At 41.4% G+C, this 20,700-nt stretch overlaps 1 protein-coding gene across 15 annotated transcripts in view; it reads left to right on the forward strand.

Annotated features, from left to right (window-relative positions):
• Window positions 1-20,700, forward strand: part of BLTP1 (bridge-like lipid transfer protein family member 1) — a 246,599-nt gene that overhangs the window by 45,196 nt on the left and 180,703 nt on the right. For all 15 annotated transcript variants that reach the window (XM_073341054.1, XM_073341048.1, XM_073341041.1 and 12 more), the window contains 4 exons: window positions 5,007-5,193; window positions 7,616-7,697; window positions 8,754-8,947; window positions 17,183-17,262. In XM_073341054.1, the coding sequence (XP_073197155.1) occupies window positions 5,007-5,193; window positions 7,616-7,697; window positions 8,754-8,947; window positions 17,183-17,262 (543 nt within the window). The remainder of the gene's footprint in view (window positions 1-5,006; window positions 5,194-7,615; window positions 7,698-8,753; window positions 8,948-17,182; window positions 17,263-20,700) is intronic.

Consider the following 20,700-nt stretch of genomic DNA (forward strand, 5'->3'; position numbering starts at 1 on the left):
TTTTTTTTTTTTTGCGCAACCAGGTAATTATGGGGAAATTATGTGGGTTTTTTATGTAATTAGATCATGCTGTTACATAATTAGGTCAAGCTATCTGTAGCAGAAGTAAGTCAAGGCATGCCTCTCAAATGTTCTATATGGAATCATATAATTAAATATTCCTGTTGTTTTTAACTATCAGTCAATTCCATATTACAGACTAATATTCTACAGATTTTAAGTGTGCCCAAATGTCCAGATATTTGTGAGTTTGATCATTTGCAATTTAGTACATGAATTTAGTGCTTAATTTAATTTAATATCCAAAATCGTTAGGTGTTTTACAGAAGATTAGAAAGTTAAGATTCCTGTCACAAGAAGTTTACAATCCACAGTTTCGACTTGAATGAGGGTGACAAGGAAAGGGGGGATGGATGAAGAGAGAAAGTTACAGCAAATGGTAATGAGGTTTAGGCATGTGCATACTTAATGGTTCAGTATGTTTTTATTATATAAAGTTGGAGAAATAGAATAGTGTGCACTATAGAACTGTACTTCATAAAGTGTGACTGTTAGCCAGTTCTACAGGTTGAAGTTTATCTAGAGGTGTGTTTATCTACAGAAGAGGTGCAAAATGGTAGTGAAACTGCTAGCTTTCTCACACTTTGTGTCCACTGTATGTGAAAGCTTACATGGAAAGACCACTTTCAGAAGGCAGAACACAGTTCAGTCTTCATGGCTGATTCAGTCCTTGCAGCGTTGCCATTTAAGCTTTTTTGTGTGTGCAATAGGAGTTATCGTGAGACCATGACATTTTCTTACCTTTGTACCTGAGAAACCATGAGATTAGTAAAAAGAAAAGGAGTACTTGTGGCACCTAGTAATCGCTTTTGGTTATTCTTGCCTATATTCACCCTTGGATTGTAACCTATCAGTGAAATGCTCTCTGAAAGTTTTGTATAGAGATCTTGCCTATCACATGTCATATTTGTTTTGTTTTTGTATGGTAAAGTTACAAATTCTTAAAACAAAAAGAAAAAACCCTCAAAAACTGCCAGCACCCAACCTGGTTGATTAGAGTACAAGTTATCAGCTTTAGTGGCATGAGGTATAATTAAGAGTGTCTCGGTAATTCTTATTAAACTTGTTTACAAAAGTGGCTACTTTAACTAACATGTGCCAGTGCTTAGGCATATTAAGTAATTGCTTAAAGTAAATCTGTTTTCTGTAATCAAGAACTAATCCTGTGTATAATTGGGTAAAATTCTAGCATCATATCTGTTTAAAAAAGAGGTTTTATACCAGTTGCATTTCACATGCTAACAGATCATTGTGGTAGTCTAACAACTGGATAATGATCTGGAAGTCATGTTTTGTTCCTGGGTCTGCCACTGACTTGCTGTGTGACCTTGGGCAAGTCACATACTCTGTGTGCTTTTCTTATAGTCTGATATACTTCCTTTTTTTTATAGTGGTGGTATGTTCAGTTAGCATTTGTAAAATGCTTTGAGTTCTTTGGGTGAAAGAGTATGCAGATATAAAGTACTACCTGGAAAGGATTTAAAATCTGTACATTTCCAATATTTCAGGGTTTTCAGCTAAACTTAAATTTTCAAGTATTATCTTTCTGCTCATCCATTAGAATGTTTTTTCCCTATAATTTAAAGATAAATTCCAAAACTGGGTTCAAATGTTGTCTTATCCGTTACTCTTGCTTCCAGCTTCATTGTTTCGCTCAATCTTTTTCCTTTGTTCTGTTTGTTAGAAATTAGAGTTCTAAAGAGTTCTACCTTTTTTATGATAGAACCATAGAATATTAGGGTTGGAAGAGATCTCACAAGGTCACCTAGTCCACTCCCCTGCCCAAAGCAGGACCAATACCAACTAAATCATCCCAGCCAGGGCTTTGTCAAGCCAGGCCTTAAAAACCTCTAAGGATGGAGATTCCACCACCGCCCTAGGTAACCCATTGCAGTGCTTCACCACCCTTCTAGTGAAATAGTGTTTCCTATATCCAACCTAGATCTCCCCCACTGCAACTTGAGACCATTGCTTCTTGTTCTGTCATCTGCCACCACTGAGAACAGCTGAGCTCCATCCTCTTTGGAACCCCCTTCAGGTAGTTGAAGGCTGCTGTCAAATCCCTTCTCACTCTCTTCTCTTCTGCAGACTAAATAACCCCAGTTCCCTCAGCTTCTCCTCGTAAGTCATGTGCCCCAGCCCCCTAATTATTTTTGTTGCCCTCCGCTGGACTCTCCAATTTGTCCATATCCCTTCTGTAGTGGGGGGACCAAAACTGGACGCAATACTCCAGGTGTGGCCTCACCAGTACTGAATAGAGGGCAATAATCACTTCCCTCGCTCTGCTGGCAATGCTCTTACTAATACAGCCCAATATGCCATTGGCTGCCTTGGCAAAAAGGGCACACTGCTGACTCATATCCAACTTCTCATCCACTGTAATCCCCAGGTCCTTTTCTGCAGAACTGCTGCTTAGCCAGTCGTTCCCCACCCTGTAGCGGCACATGGGATTCTTCCTTCCTAAGTGCAGGTCTCTGCACTTGTTTTTGTTAAACCTCATCAGATTTATTTTGGCCCAATCTTCTAATTTGTCTAGGTCCCTCTGTATCCTATCCCTACTCTCCAGCATATCTGTCCTTCTCCCCACAGTTTAGTGTCATCTGTGAACTTGCTGAGGTTGCAATTAATCCCATCATCCAGATAATTAATAAAGATGTTGAACAAAACCGGCCCCAGGACCGACCCCTGGGGCACTCCACTTGATACCGGCTGCCAACTAGACAGCTAGCTACCCGTTGATAGCTACTGTTGAACCTGACAATCTAGCCAGCTTTCTATCCACCTTATAGCCCATTCATCCAATCCATACTTTTTTAACTTGCTGGCAGGATTACTGTGGGAGACCGTATCAAAAGCTTTGCTAAAGTCAAGATATATCACGTCCACCGCTTTCCCTATATCCACAGAGCCTGTTATCTCATCATAGAAGGTAATCAGATTGGTCAGGCATGACTTGCCCTTGGTGAATCGATGTTGACTGTTCCTGATCACCTTCCTCTCCTCCAAGTGCTTCAAAATGGATTCCTTGAGGACCTGCTCCATGATTTTTCCGGGGACTTAAGTGAGGCTGATGGGTCTGTAGTTCCTTGGGTTCTCTTTCTTCCCTTTTAAAAATATGGATACTATATTTGCCTTTTTCCAGTCAACCAGGACCTCTTCTGATCGCCATGAATTTTCAAAGATAATGGCCAATGGCTCTGCAATCACATCAGCCAACTCCCTCAGCACCCTTGGATGTATTAGATCTGGACCCATGGACTTGTGCATGTCCAGCCTTTCCAAATAGTCCTTAACCTGTTCTTTCACTCACCTCCTCCCCATACTGTGTTGCCCAGTGCAGGAGTGTGGGAGCTGACTTTGTCTGTGAAGACCGAGGCAAAAAAGCATTGGGTACTTCAGCTTTTGCCACATCATGTGTCACTAGGTTGCCTACCCCATTCAGTAAGGGTCCCACACTTTCCCTGACAACCTTCTTGTTGCTAACATACCTTTAGAAACCCTTCTTGTTACCCTTCACGTCCCTTGCTAGCTGCCACACCAATTGTACCTTGGCCTTCTTGATTACACCCCTGCATGCTCTAGCAATATTTTTATACTCCTTCCTAGTCATCTGTCCAAATTTCTATTTCTCGTAAGGTTCCTTTTTGAGTTTAAGCTCGCCGAAGATTTCACTGTTAAGCCAAGCTGGTCGCCTACCATACCAACAGTCAGAGTTTTTATGCAGATGATAATATAGTCACCTGCTGCCATTTTAACCAACATGTTGCCTGAAGCTACTGTCAGCAGATTGATGTACACTGGTTAAAACACCAGTGGCTTCTATGCTAACACTTCCTCTGGGATGGCCGAGGTGGGAAACTTTAAGGGAGGAAAAAGCTATGTACTATCTGCAACATGCTTGCGGAGGGGGAAATGGGGACAGATAAAACACATTAACAGCACAAGTTTACAGTAAAAACCCCAACCTTCTGCATCACTTTAAATAAGTGGCATGTGATCTGCAAGTCACTATACATCCTGCTTTTTTATGTGCATCCCTACCAATTTGCTATCTCTTCAACTTAACACTTTTTATGAGTTAGATCCCATGAAAATAAATTGGTTTAAATTTTTTATATTGAAAGCATGTGATAAGAGGATGATAGATCACCTCAAAGGCTTTCAGACAATTTCACCATAGAGTGCCAGATCACAACGTTCAGCAATATATGTGAAAATGTGTAGTGAGAAGATAGTTTTCTCTGTATGCACATTCAATTCTTGTCATCTGCTGATGCAGCCAATGTTGTAACCATTTTGGTGTTGACTTTTTTCATATAGGAACTTGAGTGAGGTGATAAATTTATTTTCTGTAAGCCATTGAATGTGGTATAAACTTTGGATCATTGCTGTCCCACGTAGGAGTCAAAAAGTTGAGTAAAGAAATAAAGCTCTGAAGTATGCTTAGTAATGAAGAAATCACTCGTAATGGCAATATTGTACTATTTAGTTTGCTTATTGCATACTTGACTCTTCAATTTGGGGAAGCATCACCACTGAAATTGTAATATACTGAATTAATATTAAAATGTGCATGTTTAATACTGGAAATTGGCATATTATGTCTTCTACTTTGTAATGACTAATTTAGTAACCTACATAAACAACTTTGTGTAATGTAAATTCTATTTTTTTCTATAATAGCTTGGCAAAAGTCAAAATACTGTCACCGTTAGAAACTAAATCAGGGTCCTTTTTGCATATTCAACAAATTTTGTGAAGAAATATTTGTTGTGCGTTGTCTGGATTTTTCTTTTTACATCTGTTTAATATGTACTTCAATATTTGTTTTCTGCAATGTAAAGTTCATTTTCCAAACTATTTATGCACTTTTGAAGAATTTGCTTGAATTATGGAGAGGAACTGCTGAGTAGAATCAGAAGTATTTTCCTTTTCCTCTTTTACAGATCCAAAAGCAGAAACTAGACTGTATATCATGGTGAATGACTTTGAATTTCACGTCTACAACCGCTCTGCCCTTTATGGACAACTTCAGGAATTATTTGGTCTGGATCCAACAATAATTCCATCAAGGAAAGAGGATGAAAAAGCACAAGAAAATGGAAGAGAGACAACACACTCCAATCTCGAAAGGTAAAATATTACATCCCCACTTCAGTATTTAGTGAATGGTTGTCTATATCAAAATTCTGCCATACCTTTGAGTTTCAATTCAGCACTGTTTGCTCGGAAGAGGCCAACAGAGGAAATGCAAGGCGGTGTTGGGCAAGAAAAAAGATTGCCTTGATGTATGTTTGGGAATGTGCACAGCACTGGCCCTCATCTGCATAAAGGGGTTTTATTCTTGAGGCTGACAATTCCAATGTTTCAATGGATCATACTTATGGGAGATCAAGATTGTCCAGGATTAAATGGTAGCTGAGGTAAACTGGGCTAGTTTCATGTTGGGTACTGAAAGAACCTAAACCTTGAATTTGACCTGGTATTCCATAGGGTGCTAGTGAAGAGAACAGAGCACTGGGGTGGTGTACTCTCACCAGCCTGTGTTACTAAACAAATGGACTGTTCTATTCTGAACCAACTGTCGCTCTTTTAAAGCTGATACTTTTGTCTGGTTTCATACAGATAAAAGAAATTACAGTATTTAAGCCTGAAGATTACACATGAATTGATCAGTGATTAAGTCCAATCCAGGAGGAAGAGGAACAGTCTTTTTTCCAATCAGAAATGGAAAAGTGCCGCACCCTCCCCCCCTCCCGGGTTTCTGCCCAGTTGTTCTGTTCTGTGAGACACGAGGGAGAAAGTATTTGTTCCCTACCTCCTAGAATAGTCCAGCGGGACAGACCACAAATCTTGTTGATCTCCAGGAATAAGACCATGTAATTGGAAGCAGTTGAGTCACATTTCTGCCTAGGAGGGAGAGTGTTGAGCAGGGATGGGCAAACTTTTTGGCCTGAGGGCCACATTGGGGTTGCAAAACTGTATGGAGGGCCGGGTAGGGAAGGCTGTGCCTCCCCAAACAGCCTGGCCTCAGACCCCTCCCACCAATCCAACCCCCGCTGCTCCTTGTCCCCTGACAGCCCCCTCCTGGGACCTCCCACCCCATCCAACCCCCCGGAACCCCCTCCCCTATCTAACCCCCTCTGCTCCCTGTCCCCGGACTGCCCCGACCCCTTTCCACACCCCCACCACCTGACAGGCCCGCTGGGACTCCCATGCTTATCCAAGCTCCCTGTTCCCCATCCCCTGATCGCCTCCGCCCCATCCAACTGCCCCCTGACAGGCCCCCCCCGGGATTCCCACACCTATCCAACTGCCCCCCGATCCCTGTTCCCTGACTGCCCACTGGGACCTCTCGCCCTGGCCCCAGCCCCCTTACCATGCCGCTCAGAGCAGCATGTCTGGCAGCCGTGCTACCTGGTCAGAGCCAGACATGCTGCCATACTCCCCTGCAGGAGCGCGCAGCCCCGCTGCCCAGAGTGCTGCCCGCACGGCGGCGTGGCTGCAGGGGAGAGGGGACATCAGGGGAGGGGCCGGGGGCTAGCTTCCCCAGCGGGGAGCTCAAGGGCCGGGCAGGACGGTCCCGCGAGCCGTAGTTTGCCCACCTCTGGTATAGAGTATATAGAAGATCGTCTCCAGGCCTAGACCCTGGTAGCACAATCGAGCCCTATGTTAAGTATAAGACAATCTGCATATAAGAGGTCTTAATTGCCTGAATATTTTCTGTTCAGCACTCATGTTCTTAAGTTTTGTTTTAGCAAGCTAATCGACAGGAGTGTTTTTGATAACTAATTATTTAAATATGTCTTAAAATGAGAACTTCCTTTTTCATACGTGTTACAGCTCTCATTACATACTTTTAAATTGTAAAATTCTCCCATTTAAGATTTGCATAATTAAAAGGTAGAGGGGGAAATTAAAATTATAAGATAAAGGGAATGCTGAGATGTCCTAATGTATAGGACACTAATTCTCTAGAAAAGGCAGTGTACAAAATCAGTTGAAACTTCAACAACCTTTATGACAAAAACAAAAGAATATTCACATCTGTTGGCTTTTTCTTTCAGTTTAGAACAGCTAGAACTACTGCAGTACAAGGCATTTCCAGGGGATTAATAGCATGAGGCTCTGAAGAAGGCCATTAACTCTTCCTAGTCAGTCGCTTTTCTTCAGGTAGTGCTGTGCGGAAGTCATTATGCCTTAAGCGAAAATCTGACAGACAATAAATCATAATATCTTGTACAATGTGTGCAGTGCTAGAAGTAATGAGTAACTTCTCTTCCTTGCTGCTTAAGCTTGAGTGTCCTCAAGATTATCTGTAATATTTAAAAACAGGGTTTGATCTTCCTTTTAGATATGTGTGGTTATTGTTGCATATCTTGTAAAATTGACTACTGCACATATTTGTTAAACCATAGCATCTTTTAATGAGAGATCTGGTGATGACCCCTGTGTAGCAAAACAAAGATTGAGTCATGAAAGCTTTTAGTTCTGATTTTTCTTGTTTATGTCCATTACATATATTTGAATATAGATTTGATTTTTTGTCTTTTAGTGTTAAAGTAAAAACAGAATCTCAAGACCCTTCCTCTTCATGGAGATCCCTTATTCCTGTAATCAAAGTCAATGTTAGCACAGTAAGTGACATATTCCCCATTTGGTGTATAAATAAATAAATGCCTTTAAGTTGTGGAAACTTTAAAATTCACTTTTACAGTTGTGACTTCATTATTACCATAATTTAATTCTTTATTTCTGACATGCTTTTATTTGAATCATGAAGGTAGTTTCAATTGGCTTTATTTTATTTTATTTTTTTTCAGCACAAATTCTGCTACCCTTATAAAAGCCCATTTACTCTGGATTTTCAACCACAGATTTTTGTGTGATTTTTTTTCTTTTAAATGTGAGACTAACAAATTAACTAGGTGGCTTATTTACTGAAATTATTTATTTCCATGTCACTTTTAATATAGGTATTAGGATCTTTTTAAAATCAGTGGAATTTTCTGGTACCAGGTGAATTCAGAATAGTGTTCAACAGCTTTTGTGATATGTCATAGTACATTGTAAATTATCACAGAATCTGAAATTCTTGATTACCTATTGTTCTACAATGATCTTTTTTTTTTTTGTAGTGCTGCTGTTTGAATGTAATTCAGCATTAATGATGTAGGATCTTCATACTCCTTCAAGGGGACACCTGGGTCAGGGCTGCAGGTTTGGACACATGGGGTAAAGTCCTGATCCCATTGTGTATATCTACACTGGAATAAAAACCCTGTGGCACAGAGTCCCAGAACCTGGGTCACTTGACGAGGGCTTGTGGGACTCAGGCTCACGGGGATAAAAATGGCAGTGTAGATGTTCGGGTTGGGCTGCAGCCAGGGTTCCAAAACCCCACAAGGGCAAGAATCCCAGAGCCTGGGCTCCAGCCCAAGCCTGAATGTCTACACTGCCCATTTTCAGCCCCATGCGACCAAGCCAACTGGCCTGGGTCAGCCGCAGCCATGCCATGAGTCTTTTATTGTAGATGTGCCCACCGAAGTAAGTGGAAGTTTTGCCACCACCTTCACTGTGGCTAAGATTTCACTCATAGTTTTTACTGGCACGGTAGACTGGTTCATTACTCTGTGTAAGTAGTGTAAACTAAGCAATGCAAAATAAAGTAATTCATCTTTCTTTTAACTTAGGGTCGCTTGGCATTTGGGAATCATTATCAGCCACAAACACTCTGCATTAACTTTGATGATGCTTTCTTAACATACACCACGAAACCACCTTCAAGTCACCTTGACCAGTTTATGCACATTTTGAAAGGAAAACTGGAAAATGTCAGAGTCATGTTAGTTCCCAGTCCAAGATACGTTGGTCTTCAAACTGATGAGTAAGATTTTATTTTTAAGAATCCAGATGAAATCTGACATTTTAGCCTGTTCTTTTGCTGCTGTTGTAGATTGACTTAAAAAAAAAAAAAAAAAAAAGACTGTCTTTTGTTTCTGTTAGTATGGTCTTATTTTCTTCGTGCCATTGTGTCTAGTTAGATACACGTTTGCCTCTAGAGAGACTTTGGACATTTGACATTTAACAGAGTAATATTTATAGAGAGACGTGCAAGAGTTACTGCTGTTTTGCTATGACCTTAAAACTCTTCTGTGCACTTTTTGCTATGTTTGATTAGTATCTCTCATTAATTAAATAAACCCATGTTATTTCAATTAAGTTCTGCTACAAGCTGCTTGCTGCTAAAGCCTATGTCTGCAGCTGTAAGTTTTAGGACAAATACAGGCTGAGCTGTTGACTTGCATATAGTCACTTTATATACAGTTATAGCTATTGAAAATAGTGAAAAATGTGAAATTATATGATAAGCTGCACCATGTTAGTTATAGTAGGAAGTCAAAAAGTTTTGAGGAACATGATCTTAAGGAATCCTCAAGACTGTCAAACCCCAAACTAAACTACCTTTTAAATTTTTATTGCAATTCTGTGTATTATCAGGGGCTATTAGTGAACTTCCTTAAATTTAAAATAAGGGTTGTAATCTGACTGATTTAAGATGAGAAAAATGGTTACCTGACTTATGATACAGTGGTAAATCCAAATAAAATGTGGATCATATATGTATGCAAGTTATTGATTCTTACACTTCTGCATTTCCTGCTCTTTGATAGAACACAGTTCTGAAAAAATTCTGAGCAGAGATGACAGGCAAAGGAAGGAAATTGCAAGCTGCGTATGGTGGCTGGATACCATAGCAATGCGCACAGTATATGTGCCTATATGGAAACAGTGCAATGTGCACACATTTTTGCAGTGAAACAGTATGAACATGTAGACAAGCACAAAATTCTGTCTACCATGACAAGGGTCCTTAAGTAGATTTTCTCTAGCAATATTTTATGTGCAAACAGACCCTTTAAGGCAAAGCTGTTTCATTTTCAGGTCTTAAAAATGTTGTTTGCTCAACAGAAGGTAAATTCCGTGTAATATCCCTGGAAAATAGTGTGTGTTTGTCTGGTCTTATTCTATATATGATTATATACATACATATACACACCATCCAGCATTTTCTGGAGGATGCCTCATTGAATTGAGGAGTAAATTTTTGAACTTCAGCATGCTGGTCTTAGTTGAGGTAAGTGTAAGTTAAGAGTTTACTATCATACATAAGTCAGAAATAAGTTTGTCTTTTTAACTTTTGAAGATACAATATAAGACGTCCTTTTAATTTTAAAAAAACCTTCATCCTTTTTACCTACTCTGGAACTAGAACTGCCAACAGTCCAGATTAAGGTGATTAGGTTTTTTTTGTTGAGCCATCAAAAACTAGAGAATGTTGGCAGGAAATCCTTCCTGAGTTTTGCGCTGCTTAGCTTCACACCGTCACTTACAGCATTGCCCTTCTGTAAATATTGTTTTATTTTGGTGTCTCGTGTTTGATTCCTGAAAAGACACATGGTCAAACAGGGACTCTCATTGTGGAGGGATATGGAGATATGCCTTTTTGTATAGCTAACTGTATCCTAAATGTTCAGTTAATCCAACCCTAATTCTTGTCATGGGAACACTGTTTGAAAGCAATGTTTTTCTCCAAAAAACCTTTTAAAAAGATGGAATCCTTTAGACATTCCTTCAGTATCGTTCTAGACCAGTACTGAAGCCTATGTAGCTAGGGATTGATACCCTGATCTAGTTAGGTACCCTCAGTGAAGATGAAAGTTTAAGGATTTTTAATACTCTTGAAATAGTGCCTGATAGCCTTATATCTTATTGGACTGATGCTCAACTAGTGATTCTTTCAGTGACTGCTCATTGCAATACTGTGAATATAATTATCAGGAAAGAATTATATTTCAGTTTATGGCTTGTTCTTTATAGATCCCAGCCTGTTTGGGGAGGGTTTTATTTATTTTTTAAAGCTGAAAATTTTTGACTTCACTTTAGCCTAGGCTCATGAAAAAGAATGTCACAACGTACAGAGGTTCTGACTGAATTAAGAGTTTCCTGAAATGCTAATTGTATGAAAGACGTTTTTGTTTTAGGATGGTTCATATTGTGGTGGGGCACTGGGGTAGAGTTAAGATAACTGCAACAACTGTAATTCATCATTTCTGTACTTTCAAATATTCAGGAGTTTGTGTAGCTTTAACTTTGAAATATTTGGCTTTCTGTCCTTGTATGTATTTACAACCCTGACTCCAAGAATGAATTATCTGTCTGCATTGTATGTGTATAATAATCTTTTGGTTTATAAAGTATTCCCGAGTTTCTGTGTGTATGAAACACACATGTTCAGCCTTGTTGTTTCTAAGTATAGGAGAAGGCTGAGAAATTCCTCTGTGAGGGAGAATAAATAGAGAGTAGCTAACTTCAAATTCTCTCAGAAAATAACCAAGGAATTTTCTTCAGCTGGTACTAAAAATAAACTAACAAGATTAATGCAAAATAGGATTAACATATTCAAGTTATTAGCTTGTTCCCCTGTTTCCACTAAGGATCCTCCTTTGTTCCCTTTGGTTAAGTTAATGCAGGCTGACATCCAAAACTGCCTCCTCACTGCAAAACTAATGGATACCTAGAGCTGGCTTGATATGGAAAAATAGACTGTTTCTGACTTGAGTAGCACTGTGAGTAGTGATCCTACAGGAAACTCAGCCACACTATTTCTATATGCAGGTGGCTACTTATCTGGCCTGAGTCAGCTACTGTGTTTCTCAACTCTCCTGCAACAGAACACCAGATTCTGGCAGGGCACGGGTGCAAAAGAGATCCTGTTTCATAGGGTATGTAATCAGTGAGAGGAGAAAAGACATACTGAAAGGAAAAAAGAGAGGCATAGAAAATGAGAGAAAATCCAGGTGGATTCAGGAAGAACAAGTAAAAACACAAATGGAGAAGAGAAAAAACAAGAAGAGACGACTTCAACTTGCAGATGCAGGGAAGAAAATGCAGGAAAGGAATAGGACAGAGAGCAAAATAAAAAGAAACATAGAAGCATAAATGCAGTCTTCTCCTGTGCTGCTGTTTTATTGTAAGTTGTTCTGTTTTTTCTCCTGAAAAGTGAACAGAGTGTAGAGGTTAAGGAGATGGGGATGGTGGTATTTGGCTTAAGTGGGAGAGAGGAGGAGTTGGCCCCTAATTGGCCCCCTTCTCTTATTTATTCCTTCTGTCAGCTGGTATAGCTTTTCTATGTGCATCTCTTTGTCTCTCTTCCCTCCCCCCTTCCCACTTCAAATGGCTTTTATGGATTTGTCAGACATGAAGTTACTGGAATATGTGTGTCATTTTTTGGTAGACTCTTTTCTCAAGTGGGCACTTCTCAAAATTCTTAAAGTTTAATTCTTAAACTTAATTCTTAAACTTAAAAGTGAAAACACTAAGGTTGTAAAGTTAAATGCTCATTCAGAATACGCAAAAGTTTTAGTTTCACATGCCCCTTTATGTGTATATGCATTACGGTAGTTCTGATTACACAAACATAACTTTATCAAGCACGTTTTTTTTTATAGCCTTAGATACAAGTGTACTACTATGTGTTAGGGTTGTCAACTTTCTAATTGCACAAAACTGAACGCTCTTGCCCTGCTACCTTTCCTGCTCTTTCCTGAGATCCCACCTCTTCTCTGAGGCTTCACCTCCTGCTCACTCCATCCCTCCTCCCTCTGTCGCTCGCTCTCCACCATCCTCACTCACTTGCTCATTTTCACTAGGCTGGGGCAGAGGGTTGGGGTGCGGGCTCTGGGATGGGGTTGGAGATGAGGGGTTCGGGGTGTAGACTCCGGGAGGGAATTTAGGTGCAGGAGAGAGCTCAGGGCTGGGGGTTGGGGCATGGCAGGGGGTGAGGATTACGGGCTCTGGGAGGAAGTTTTGGTGTGGGAGGAGACTCAGGGCTGGGGCAAGGGGTTGGGGTGTGGGAGGGGTTTCGGAGTGCGGGCTCTGGGCGGCGCTCACCTCAGCTGGCTCCCCGCAAGTGGCAACATGTTCCTCGACTCCTAGGCGGAGGTGTGGCCAGATGGCGCTGCGCACTGCCTCTGCCTGTAGGCGCTGCCCCTGCAATTCCCATTGGCCATGATTCCTGGCCAATGGGCACTGAGGAGACAGCACTTGGGGCGGGGCAGGGGCAGTATACAGAACCCCCGTGGCTGCCTAATAGCCGAGGGACATGTTGCTGCTTCCAAGGAGCCATGCGGAACCAGGTAGGGAGCCTGCCAGCCCACACCAACTGGACTTTTAACAGCCCAGTCAGTGGTGCTGACTGGATCCACCACGGTCCTTTGTTGACCGGGCGTTCCGTCGAAAACTGGACACCTGGCAACTCTACTATGTGTGCCAGATACGAATCTAGGAATACCATATGTGAGAAAGACACGGTAAACTATACTTGTACAACGTACTTCAGTTTAAATAAACACAGAGAAATAATGAAAAATTGCTGGCATATATTGGCCACATATGTCTGCAGCTAAATGACCTTTGCAGTTAACTTCATTCCTTGCATTTAGTCTAATTCATATGTGTGCACCTCTAAGTTCACTTTTTTGATCCTAAGTGGTGTGTTTGCAGAGGTTCTTTCCTGCAGATCTGGCAAAGGAGAGCGCTTATCTGTGCACTTCGGAAAATTCACTGTAGCAGATCTCCTTTAACAGCCACCTTAAGGGGAGCGAAGCATTCTGGTCTCAAGCCTGTGTACACCTGAAACAGGAGGCCGTACCTACTACATTCGTCAGTGTGTGGCAAAGTGAGCCATGCCTGCATGCACAGTATTGTCGTCTTAGCTGTCTGCAAAAATCTCATCTGCAAAGTGTGTGCATGTGTGTGACATGCCATTTTCGAAGTGTCATAGTTCAGTGAAAACCAAACTAATTTTAATCAGAATGTTCAAAGGTGCTTTCTTCCATTAAGGCTATTTCTATACCATACTCAATCTTTCTATCCCAGACCACCACATCTGTGGGCTGCTGAAGGTGAAGGTATCCTCCTTCCCCTTTCCTCTGTCTTATGAACAAAATTTGATTTAAGTCATCTAGAGGCAGAGCCCAATTCATGAAAATTTTAGCCTCAAAAGTGAAAGCTCTGGAAAATTATAAATGAATAGAAATGGTAATGCATCTTTAACTCTGGTGGTTTCTGTTTATGATGGTGTAGCTGTAAGGAAAATAATTTCATATTTCCCCCTCTAGGGTGTAAATGGCCAGATTACCCTGCATCTGAAATGGCTTGTGCTAAATAGATCTATGTATTCCAAACAAAAGAGACATCGTATAAGGTTGTAATTAACCATAGGAATTCTAATGTTCTAAAGATGCATGGGATTAAGAAAACTAGGAATATAGATTTGTTCTTGTCACCAGTTTTTTAATGAAAGTATTCATTTTCCTATGTTTCATTTATGTCCTTTTAGAAAGGGTATATAGTACAGCCGTGTCAAGGTAACAGTGTTTTGTCAGATAATCTTACTTCATGACTCCTCCTATAAAGTTACAGGAAAAATACCAGATTTGGACATACACTATTATACTAATGGTCTAATTACTGAAGATGATCTGTCCCTGTGGCTCTGAATGCTATTTTTGTAGGAAAACAATTAACAAATAAAAGAATTGAATATAGGACAAGGAGAATGTTAAAGAGTTGCTAAGTAAATGGAAATTAAAAGTGGGGCTTCATTAGTTGATTATGGAATAAGGTAACATACAAGTCTCTCTTTGTGTGAGCATAAGTATCTCAAACTGAACCTGATATTTCAATACGTTCGTTAAATCATCCTTCAAGTTGCTTTAATTTAAAATATTTTAACTGGCCTGCATTTTGAGAACTGATTTAAAAGAAAAAAAGACTATAGAATGGTTTCTTATTAACGTTTGAACTTTTAAAATGGTGCAGGTTATTTAAACGGTTTTATATTTTGTATTGTAACAAAGCACATAACTATTTTTCTGTTAATGTTTTATTACTGTGATAGTTTACAATCAGATATTATGTTTCCATACTACCAGTGACACCAATGATGTCCTGTCATAAATATAAAGGGAAGGGTAAACACTTCTAAATCCCTCCCGGCCAGAGGAAAAACCCTTTCACCTGTAAAGGGTTGAAAAGCTAAGATAATCTCACTGGCACCTGACCAAAATGACCAATGAGGAAATAAGATACTTTCAAAGCTGGAGGGGGGGGACAACAAAGGGTTCTCTCTGTCTGTATGATGCTTTTGCCGGAACCAGAGCAGGAATGCAGGTCAGAACTCCTGTAAAAAGTCAGTAAGCAATCTAGTTAGAGATGAGTTAGATTCTGTTTTGTTTAAATGGCTGATAAAATAAGTTGTGCTGAATGGAATGTATATTCCTGTTTTTGTATCTTTTTGTAACTTAAGGTTTTGCCTAGAGGGATTCTCTATGTTTTGAATCTGATTACCCTATAAGGTATTTACCATTCTGATTTTACAGAGGTGATTCTTTTACTTTAATTAAAATTCTTCTTTTAAGAACCTGATTGCTTTTCATTGTTCTTAAGATCCAAGGGTTTGGGTCTGTGTTCACCTATGCAAATTGGTGAGGATTTTCATCAAGCCTTCCCCAGGAAAGGGGGTGTAGTGCTTGGGGGGATATTTTGGGTGGGAGACGTTTCCAAGTGGGCACTTCCCCTGTTCGGTGGTGGCAGTGTTTAACCTAAGCTGGTAAGAATAAGCTGAGGGGGTCTTTCATGCAGGTCCCCACATCTGTACCCTAGAGTTCAGAGTGGGGAAGGAACCTTGACATGTCCTTATTCAGAAAAAACAGTAATGACCAATGAAAAGAGACTTAAATACCAAAAATTAGGTTTATTTTCAGAAATCGCTTATGCTTTGTGTGGTAAGAAATGCTCTTACTCATGTGAACTTTCTGAATGCTGCACTAAGTGTGAGATCTCACTGCACTACTCGTTGCACTGGTGTGTTAACAATTTGCCTTCTCCTAAGGCCTCTGTTGTCCCTCATTCTGAAACTTCAAATAATGTAAAAAGCTATATACTATATTTTTTTTCTTTTCTCCTCCGCTGCTTCCCAAATACATCTGTTGTGGTGATATCATGGTTAAAACCCGAGCCTGGAAATCAAGGTCTGGGGTGAAATCCTTTCTCCTGGGCCAGCCCCTTGAGGCTGGGTAAAAAGGGCCAGAGCAACATAAAGGGGTCCTAAAGGACCTATGTTCAGTCAGGGAAGGGATTCTCTTGGGGCTGATGCTGCAGAATATAGTCATGAGGCTGCTTCCTGATGACCTCCTTGCAAGACCTGGTGAAGAGGGTTTGGTGAGTATGAGGAGGCTATGTTGGGGGTGCACATGCACTGATTCCGGGCAATAATGGAGCCCGTAGGGCTGCATACGGAGACTGCTGTCATTTAGACAGTCCTGAGGGCCTGGCTAAGTTACAGTAGGAACCTATGCAGCCTCTGGAGCAGCCCACGATTGGGAGATTGCATAGATAACTTAAAACCACCATAGCCCTCACTTGTTAGGGGTTGAGAGTTCTGTGCTGCATCTCCTAAAGGCACAGCACAGAATCTGACCCCTATGCTTTTTGTTTCTGCTATAGACTGTGGCTTTAAGCAACTTCTCTGTTTTCTGAGTTTCCCCACCTATATAATGGGATACTTATCTGCTTTATAGAAAGTTTTTGAGGTTTAATTCATTAATGTCTGTAAAATGCTTTGAGATCATGAGTTGGAAGCTACTATGGAACCACAAAATACTTATTAGAATTACTCTGTATTAGCAGAGAGGTCAGCCACTGAACCTGCTGCACTATTCCTACAATATTGGAGGCTCTGAAAGGAACTGATTAGTAAGAGACCTGAGGCTTTCCTCAGATCTGGGTAACCTGGAGGATATTTTATAGTACTATCATTAGGCCATTGGCAGCCAAAAAGATATTTTCTGTACAAATGCCTTTCTAAAAGTGGATTAGTTACTACTTATTGAAAGTTTAAGTACTTAAATTACTTCTGAGCTTACAGCTGAGCATGACCTGCACTCTCTTTTTCAGGATACCCAAAAATTCAAATTTAGCTTTATTTAAATTCTTAAGTTAATTTCTTCTAGGATACATTTCATTATTGACCTAACCCTTTTTCCCCCTACAACAGACCACCAAGGTTAATGGGAGAAGGCTTTGTTGTAATGCAGTCCAATGATGTTGACATCTACTATTACATGGATGAACCAGGTATCTTCTGTTAAATAATAGTGTTGTTTACATAATTTGTGTACTATTTATTTATCAGGACTTACTATACCATTAGTTTTAATGTCTTACTATTGTCTGTCTGGAATGCTGAAAGAATTTTTTTGATCTTCAGCTTGGAAGAGTTAGCACAGGATGTGAGACCATAAAAATGTCGCAAGAAAGTGTATGGAATGTCCCTGCCCTCTTAAGTGTTATCTACTAAATTTTCATGTTGTTGTCATTGAAATGAACAGGTGGGCAGGTTCCACTGACATAAATGGAAAAGAGTACTGTTTTATATTTGAGTCAAAACAATGTTTTTAACAGTATATATTAGCTGTTGTGCTTTACAATGAATATTGTCAACATTTAGATAAACCCAATATCCAGGCTTCTCTCTGCAAGTCTGAAGAAGGTAAGACCCTGGAGGTGGGATTTTCAGAATGGCATCAATGGGAGTTTGGTGCCAAACTCTCCTCACACACTTCTAAAAATGCCAAATTTTCAGTGCCTACCATTAAACTACTTAAAACTATATTTAAGCATCCACATAGAAATCACCTGATTTGTAAAACCATGTTAAGCAAACCTAACTCCTGGTGAAATCAGTGGGAACTGCAGATGTTTTTGAAAATCAGTCCAGTCCTATGTTGGTGTATAAGGTCTTGAGTACACAGGGAAATTTTCTCAGTATGACCTAAGGTGTGAATTTAATCCAATATAATACCACTGTAGCCTCCTGTGTAGATGCTCTTATTTTGGGATAGTAGGTTGTTTTTGGCATAGCTTTTGTCACTTCGGAAGGAGTTTATAACTAGACCGGTATAACTGGTCATTTTTTCCCCAAGTAGACAAGTCTTTAATATAGCTTTATGAGCTTAACTTGAGGCACACAGGTTAGAAAACGTTGGCCTAAGGGGTCTTGAACACAAGGGATAGGATTTTCAAAATTGCTCATTGTTGGCCTATCTCGGCCCACATTGAAGTAAATGGCAAAAATCCAACCATATTTAATTGGAAGGTTTTACTAGGAAAATTTCTACCAGCATACAGCTGCGGACATTGCTATCGCTAGTTTGTATTCACATTTGACTATCTTTGCTGGTGCAGCACGCCCTCACACTGACAGGTTATATTGGCAAAAGAAGGGCAGCATGGTGATTACGTATCCCAGTGTTCCCAGGGCCATAGTTCAGTGCATTTCCTTCTAAGAAATCTTTTGGCAGTGCATTGTGGACTGCCAGTGCTCTTCTCAGGCAATTGTGGGAGTTGGAGGATCAAATTCCCACAGTTCCCTCTGTTACATCCCATAATCTTCTCTTCCTCATGCTGGTTTTCCATCTCGCTGTCAGAGTCATGGATGCGGAACAGATCAGCAGAGCTGGCTTGTCTGTTTTAGAGACAGAGCAGCTGATTGTTCTGTACTTATGGAGCTACAAGTACTATCACAGCTGGGTCTGCAGTAGAGAAAATGAGAAAACTGAAGAGGTGTGGATAATGTGGAAAGTGAATAAAAGTCACCAGCTGCTGCAGGCACTCACTGACCAGCTGCACACTATGGAGCAGCAGTTTCTGGGCCTGTGAAATGAGCACCGAATGGTGGGATTGGCTCGTGATGCAAATCTAGATGATCAGTAGTGGCTTTAGAATTTTCATATGTGGAAGGCCACATTCCTGGAGTTGTGTGCCAGGCTCACACCATCCCTTCAGCACAGAGACCCCAAAACGAGGGCTGTTTTGACAGTAGAGAAGTGGGTGGTGATTGGTGCTCCGAAAGGTTTACTCTTTAGGGAATTTAGTATCAAAAAGTTAAAAATTCTGCACACAATATTTTAAAATTCTGCATATTTTATTTGTCAAAATAACACAATATAATCATAGCATTTTCAGTTATTTTGGTAATTTAGTTCAAAATACGTGTCAGCAAGTACAGACAACAAAGATGATTCAGGAAATGTTTTTTGACAAATAGGTTTCTTACTAGACATATTATCTCATCTATATGGCTCCACAGAGCTGATAGCAATACTAATATTTCCATGTATGCCAAGCAGAGAAGACTTTAAAACCCACGGCAGGTCCATGCCAGCCAACTTGAGCTTACAGGGCTCAGCCTGTGGGGCTTTCAGTTTCATTGCTGTTCAGACTTCTGGGCTTGGACTAGAGCTGGAACGATGGGACGCGCCCCCCCCCTCCCCCCAGCACAGGCCAGCCATGGGTTTTTCTTTGCTGTGTAGACATACCCTAAAGAGCAGTACATCTTCAGGAGTGAAGTTAGGGCATGATCTGGCACAGCACTTAAATATGTGCATAAAGTACAGCACCTGAGTATCCCCATTGAAGCTAATCTTTGCCAGCTTCCATCCTTAGTGAATGGCATGGCTAAGTAGTTCTCAGCATGTCACTGTAGAGTCACTGGAGTAGAAATGAAATTGTTCTAGACAATAGATTAGAAAGGAAATGGGAGTGGAGGCTCCAGCATGGCAGTGGGAAGCTCAGGCCACTGACTGCACAGAGGTAGGGGGATCACCCTGCAGACCGTCCATCTCCTTCTGGGACACAGATTTGGCAGTGAGGCTGCACCTGACCCTGACCCTGACACAGTGCAAGGCCTGAGCTCGCCTCAGAAACACATCTGGCCCTCCATGTCAGGTGCACCATGATAGCAAGCGAGAGGGACAGAAACTCATGTTCATGCCCGGTCCTGTTCCCAGATCCAGGTGTGGGGCAAGCAGACTTAGCTTGGCAGCATCCAAGTGTGGAGGGGCTTAATGTGGGGGAACCATGTATGGGATAAGAGGGTTCTGTGTGGGGCAATCTAGGTGTGGGTGGCTCTGTGGGGGGTCCGGGTGCAGGGACTGGGGCTCTGCAGGGGGAAGGGTCCAGATGAAAGTGGTTGGGCTCAGCAGGGGGATCTGGGTATGGGGAAGATGTGGCCTAAGCAGGGCTCAGCGGCAGGGGGAGCAGGGTTCTGGGTGCTGGTGAAGTGGGATTTGGTGGGGTGGGATTCTGGGTGCAGCTGGTTGGGGCTTAGTGAGGTTGGGGTCTGGATGCAGGGGGCGGGACTCAGCGGGGCGGGTAGGGATGTATTGGTGTGTAAGGGCATCTGGATGCATAGGGGTTGTACAGACGGGAGGGGCAGCTCCCCATACAGTGACACCTCCCCCTATCGTTGGGGAGTGATGGGGGCAGAAAGCAGGGTCCAGGGCAGAGCTTCTTGCAACTAGGGGAAGTTCCTTTGGGTGGGTCTAACCTGGCCCCAGGAGTGGCTCGTGCAGGGGCAGAGGAGATCCCTCCCCCGCACCAGACCAACCAGGACTAGCAGTTGGAACACAGTGCATGTTAGGAGCCACCGGCTGGAGTGTCCCCAGCCCTATCCCTCCCTGGTTGCGGCCATACCGTGATAGTGAGCAAGAGGAACAATGTCTTGTATGTACG

The sequence above is a fragment of the Lepidochelys kempii genome, chromosome 4 (assembly GCF_965140265.1).
Source record: "Lepidochelys kempii isolate rLepKem1 chromosome 4, rLepKem1.hap2, whole genome shotgun sequence".
Lineage (NCBI taxonomy): Eukaryota > Metazoa > Chordata > Testudines > Cheloniidae > Lepidochelys > Lepidochelys kempii.